This window comes from Acyrthosiphon pisum, unplaced genomic scaffold (assembly GCF_005508785.2).
Source record: "Acyrthosiphon pisum isolate AL4f unplaced genomic scaffold, pea_aphid_22Mar2018_4r6ur Scaffold_20596;HRSCAF=21507, whole genome shotgun sequence".
In the NCBI taxonomy this organism is placed as follows: domain Eukaryota; kingdom Metazoa; phylum Arthropoda; class Insecta; order Hemiptera; family Aphididae; genus Acyrthosiphon; species Acyrthosiphon pisum.
The window spans coordinates 6,540-13,152 of NW_021769972.1; the positions used below are offsets into that span (position 1 = coordinate 6,540).

Here is a 6,613-nt window from a genome sequence, read left to right on the forward strand (position 1 = left end):
CGTATCTTTTTATTTAAGTATTATTTTTATTATCCTAGGACATCTATTTTATTTAAATTATTATTGACTCAATTATTGAATTATATAATATGGAATTTAAATTTTTAAATTTCCAGTTAGGTATTGTAGTTTCGCCAATATATCCATTCGCCGATATATTCGTTCGCCGATACGTCCATTCGCCGATATAACCGTTCGCCGGTATATCAATTCGCCGAATTGGCCGGTTACCTTTGCTCACAGCAAAAGTTCAATATCTCCAGATTATTCAACACCTTCACCACATTCACAAACATCTTCATCAAGAATAGCAAACGCAACTCAAAAGAGCCATGGTAAATCAAACAGACGAATTGGAACCAAAGGATGGGCTAAATGTTGATCAATTATTTGACAAAGTATAACTCAAGTTATGTGTACTATTTGTAAGATAAAGAAAATCAACGTTTATAATTTACATAACTTCCAATTTAATTATTTATTTTTCTTTAAATGTAGTATTGATTTTAATTTTGATTGTGATACTATGAAAATATGTTTTGTTTTGTTTTTTAATAATTATGTATACATTTTATTATTTTATTAATTTGTTTAATTTATTATTACCAGTTAGGTTTTTATAATTAGTTCACTAGAATTTTTTTTTATTTTGGTTCATTTTTTTTTAGCAATACCAGTATTATTTTATTTAATTTTTTTATTATTTAATTTTGAGTTTTTATGGTTAATTTACCGGCAATTTTTTTTATTTTGTTCTTATCATTAGAAAGACTGTGTATGTTATAGTATGTTTTTAGTTATTCCCATAGTTTAAAACATTATTTATTTAAAATACAATAAATGTATTTTATAAATGTTATACCTTAATTTCGTCATTCAATTCCTGTATTAGTGCTCTACAAACTTCTTGAATACATCTCGAAACGGTTTGAGGAGAAAATTTAAATGTGCAGGACAAACTTATAAAACTGTCACCTGATGCTAAATGTCGTTCCGGGACTTTATACTTTATACCATTATCCATTTCCATTAAGAAAAAATATGCACTGTATTTTTAATTTTGGTAATATAATATTATAATAAAATATGTAAGCACCTATACATGAAACACATTGAACAATGTCCAGGGGGGCAATCGCCCCCCCCCCTGTATACGCCCCTGCTTCACACAAAATTTGCTCTTCTTTCCCTTCCATCACGAACAAAACTACGAAATCGCCAAACATGAGAAAGTCGATTTACTAAAACAACTGTCATTCCAATTTAAAACGTCTTATCAACTATCTGAAAAAACAGCTGTGCTCGAGAGAACTTCCTTTACACAGTGCTACCAACTGCATTTTTCTCTGACGCCCTGTTGGCATGTTATGCAAAAAGTCCCGGAACTTTTTGATCAGATCGTAACAGCAAGTCTTTCTTGTATAGGTATATTTTCTCGCATATTAATGTTTTCGATATATATGGTGCAATTTTATGTAATAAATACTCGAAATCTGTTGATGACATTCGACAAAAATGTTGGAATTTTTTTGAAGGTTTTATTTTTAAATCGTGCAGCATATTTCTCGCATTATACCTAAAAAATAAATTTAAATATATATTTTGTAGAGTACAATTTACAATAGTATTTGAAATAATTTACTACTGGTTTCGACTTTTATAATAGGGTACTTTGTTCGATTTGAATTTAAAATGTCACCACATGCCATAACACAATATGATGCAGCACAAATTACAAGTTTTGATTTTTTATCACAATCCCCATTGTTGTATTATTCAATAAAAAATAATAAATATGGTTATAAAAAAATATTTTACACAAAAACACGGTAATTAACCAACGTCCAACACACGTCCATACAAAATGAAAATGAAATTATTGTGTTAGAAAAAGCTATAAATACTAAATAATTATAATAGTTGATTTCTATTTGACTTAATGGTTTGAATATCTATTAATTGTATCTCATAATTTTAGTTTACAGTTCAAAATATTATAAGAACCTATTATAACATATTATGTAATAATATTTAATAATATAATATGTCTACATATTATTTTTTGATTATTAGTTATCACAATTGTCTATCATTATTTTTTAACATCATACTGGCCATTGCAATTTGTATGATTTGTTCCAACATTTATTATTTTAATTTTTAAGTTTCTTATTTACTTTGGTTTACATATACTTAATTAATAAGGATAATAATTATTATAAAATTATGATTTTTTTGTTTAATAATAATCTGCTTATCATATTAATTGTATAGTGTATACTGTTATTTCATTTTTTTCACTGGCGGAGTTTACATAAATCCAATTTTACCCGTTTTATTTTCCTGGCGGAGCTTACACTAAAAAAAGGTTCTTGTGGTGGAGTTTACATGCGCCCATTCTATTATATGTCTATGTACCTACCGATCGCACTATCGCCCGTATAGGCCAATGATCTGGGAAAGTGTAGAGCTAGTTGTTATTGAGAATTCTCGATGATCGAGGGGGATAATTCCCATATTATATTTTGTGTAAACAACTAAATATTAATAATGACAATAATATCCTAGTTCCTAGATATGAGTCTAGATAATAATTAATAATATAGTTGTGTCATATAAACACGTATAAACATATTCTGATACAGTGGCGTGAGGAACGTTAATTTGATAGGCAATTGCCTCTGAGTTAATGTAAAGATTGGGGGTGGGTGTCTTGTTGTCCAACATAATATGATTTGTATAATAATTTTACGTTTACCTATCGGCTATCAGTTATCATCAAATCATACCTTTTAAGTATTAAGTAATAATAGCTATATAACAGAAGTTTGTATTATGGTCTACGGTTGTAGATAAGAAAGATAAAGGTATTAGGTAGGCTACCTTTATCTTTCTTATCTACATAAACTGGCCATATGTTTCGGTAACCGTTATCAAATTTAAATATGATTATATTAAATCCAAAAAAAAACATGGCAAATAGCAAATGTCAATGTGTTCTAGTCTGTCCATGCCGATGTCTGTGTAATTTGATATTTTGATCCTCGTTTCTTTTATAAATTATAAGTCTTGTACTCGAATCGTTTTATTTTATTTATAATGGCATCTAGCAGTTGTGTTATGAAGTGTCTTTGTGGTAAAAAAAGAAATGATATGAACGATTTGAATTGGACAATAAGAGACATGTAGCTTCATGTGAAGTACAAAAACGAAAAAAAAACAATACAGATATTTCAGCATTCTTTACTTCACAGAGAAAACGTAAATGTAAGTAAATAATACCATTGAAAATATACATATTATATGATAGAATGTTTACTTGACTTGTATTATTCTCTAAGCATAAATATTTTTTTTTAGTGTCTGTAGAGATTAATAGCAACTCTGAAGATGTATTAACAAAAAAAAAGGATGATAAAATGACCGGTGCTTGTATTCAAGGTAAATAATAATTATAACAGTGCTTTTACATGGTTTCTAAAATTCTAAAGTTTTTACTATAAATTTAAATTTAATTTTTTATTGTTTTTAATTAGGTAATTATTAATAAATTTTTTTTTAGAAAGTTAAGTTTGTTAAGAAATGATGGTCTAGACAATTTTTAAATATTGTTCTAAACTTGCATTATGTATTAGGTAAAATAAAATTTTGATTTGTATTATTCTCCAAGCATAAATAATTTGTTTAGTGTCTGAAGAGATTAATAGCAACTCTGAAGATGTATTAACAACAAACAAGGATGATGAAATGACCGGTGCTTGTATTCAAGGTAAATAATAATTATAACAGTGCTTTTACATGGTTTCTAAAATTCTATATGTATGATAAACAAATCTTTTATTATCATTTTTTTTTTTTTTAAATTTAATATTTATTATGAGTAATTTTATTAAGTAACAACTAATTTGTAATTTTTCCACACTTTGTTGTACCTTATTTAATACAAATTCTATGGACATTTTTAGTAAGTAAGTAAAGAGTAAGTAGACATTTTGACATTTTAGAAAATTTAAAAATATTTTTCCAAATTTATATTATGTTATATATTAAAATATATCAATAAATATAGAAAATGTTTTTTCTATTATACATGGTACTAACAATTTATACCAGGGTATATATTTTTTTTAGATTTTATTGAAATACCACAAAATTCTCTTGACTTGGATCATGTCTCTGAACCAAGTGGTACGACAAATAATGTGGAAATAACAAATTCTAAAGGTAATTCCTTTAATAATTATTGTTTTGTGTTTTTAGTTTATTTTATTTATGTTTTTTTTTGTTTATTTGTGTTTCAGTTGTCATGTAATCATGTTACATTCATTATGTGTGTTTATTAACATTTAAGTCGCTTAGATAGTTATATGTTTTGTCTAGCTTTACTAAATTAATATAATTTTGTACAAAAATATTTCTTTTCTATTTTATCTAACCAATAATATATTGATTTAAAGTTATCAACTTGTTACCAAAATTATTATTTTTTTTCTTTATGTAGTCATGTAGAATTTAATTTTTTCATATTTTTATGTTGTTATAACAATGTTTCACTATAACTAATTTTGTTTGTAAAAAGTGTTGGTATTTTGTATAATATAGACTATATGTATAAAAGCTCAAATATATGTGATTAAGCTCTGCGTAAAACTGTTTTTATAAGGAGTTTAATGTTGTGTGATGTAGTTTTTTAGCCATACATGTTAGATTTTGGTTGATGGTGATAAATTGTTATTAAATGAAAAAAGAATTGGCTACAAATACCGTATTTGTAAAACAAATTTTATTAATTGTATATTGCATATTAATTATCATTGATATTTGATATAATGTAGAGAAAAATGAGTCAATATTAGAAATTAGTGAACAAACCGAGCAATTAAATCCTTCAGGCACATTTCCTACAGGTAAATAAGTATATTTCATTAGGCATTAAATAGAGTATTGAAATTAAAATTAAAAACAATTTTTTCTAGTTTTTCCAAATGACCCTGGAAAGCTGCCACTGGTATTATCAAATGAGCTAGTACATCACTTTTCATCATTAGGCCCTTGTCAACCAATTGCATTGGAGTTATTGAATTATGAGTTCCCCAAGAAAAAATATCCAAATGGTAATGTGCGATCATTTCATGAAAATTTTTACCACCGTAAAATTGAAAATGGACGGATGTTTGTAAAAATGTGGTGGCTTTCATACTCGCCATCACAAGATAAGTTTTTTTGCATATCTTGTAAGCTTTTTGGCCTTCCAAAAGCAAAAAATTCATTCTTAGCCAAAATAGGGTCAAATGACTACAAAAATATTAAAAGAACAATTGATTCTCATGAAAGTTGGTCAGAGCATATTACCAGTGAAATAGCTAGAGGTTTGTATCAGAAAAACATGCGAATTGATACAGGAATCTTAGAAGCAGCGAATCGTCAAATCGCTGAAAAACCAAGCAGTTATGTCATCTATAATTGAAGCAATACTATTTATTGCTAGACAAAATATAGCTTTGCGAGGGCATGATGAAGGCTATAAATCATCCAATCGTGGGAATTTTTTGGAATTATTAAAACTCTTATCTAATTACCATGCTCCATTAAAATACCATATGGATAAAATAAATGAAAATCAGCATAACCGTGTAACATTTTTATCAAATGTAACTCAAAACAATATCATGAATATTGTTTTGGCAGAAAAAGTTCGTTCATTTATATTAAAAGAAGTAAAACAGGCTAACGAATTTGCTGTAATTATTGACACTACTACTGATATATCAAATATTGAGCAGTATACATTTATTTTAAGATACATTAGTGAACAAGGAAAAGTTAATGAACGACTGGTAGCCCTCGAAACTGCACCAGATTCTACTGGTCTTGGTATGTTCAACATTTTTTGTAAAATAACTGATAAATACCAAATTTATTGGCGTTCACAATTAATTGCTCAAGCATATGATGGGGCAGCATCTATGTAAGGGCAATATTCTGGTTTGAAAACACGCATACAAGAAGAAAATCCTCGTGCAATTTACGTTTGGTGTTCCGCCCATATTTTCAACTTAGTTGTAGTGGATACTTGCGACTGCTGCTTAGAAACAAAGTCATTTTTTGGCAATATCAGCTCATTGGTAGAATTTATGCGAGCTAAAAAGCGAACTGCAATATTCATGAAATGACAAGGAGAATTGTACTCACAAGAACAGAAACGTCGATTAAAACGGTTTTCATCTACAAGGTGGTCATCACATGATAGGGTGTTAATTGTGGTTCAAGAAAAATATTTTGCTTTGTTAAAAACTTTAAATGAATTGACCACACTAAAGGATTCTGACCGGGATATAGTGTCAACTGCAGAATCTTTACTAAAAATAATTACATCATTTCAATTTGTTTTAGTTATGCACTTTATAAGAAAAATATTTTCAATTACCACAGTAGTTTCTAATTATTTGCAATCAAAATCAATGGATTTCTATTCAAGCTATGACATTAATTGATAATGCTAAAATTCGTTTACAAGATTTAAGATCTGAAGAAAACTGCATTCAGATAGTTAATGATGCTAAGTTATTTGTACATGACAAAAATCTAGGTGACCCGTCAAAATATCTCCATT

The 6,613-nt window shown here is 27.6% G+C and overlaps 1 protein-coding gene across 1 annotated transcript; it reads left to right on the forward strand.

Moving 5' to 3' along the window:
* The first annotated feature begins 332 nt into the window (after positions 1-332).
* LOC107883447 (zinc finger MYM-type protein 5-like) lies at positions 333-5,467 on the forward strand. The gene is made up of 7 exons (XM_016803486.1): positions 333-398; positions 3,180-3,267; positions 3,361-3,441; positions 3,689-3,769; positions 4,132-4,224; positions 4,836-4,907; positions 4,977-5,467. Exons 1-7 carry the CDS (start codon positions 333-335, stop codon positions 5,465-5,467), a joined length of 972 nt encoding a protein of 323 aa, XP_016658975.1.
* Positions 5,468-6,613: the final 1,146 nt, after the last annotated feature.

Excerpts from the sequence above, each read along its gene's own strand:
- LOC107883447 (XM_016803486.1), top strand. The coding sequence starts at position 333 with ATGGTAAATCAAACAGACGAATTGGAACCAAAGGATGGGCTAAATGTT. Across the intron at positions 3,442-3,688 it reads GACCGGTGCTTGTATTCAAG|TGTCTGAAGAGATTAATAGC; the intron begins GTAAATAATAAT and ends TAATTTGTTTAG. Across the intron at positions 3,770-4,131 it reads GACCGGTGCTTGTATTCAAG|ATTTTATTGAAATACCACAA; the intron begins GTAAATAATAAT and ends TATTTTTTTTAG.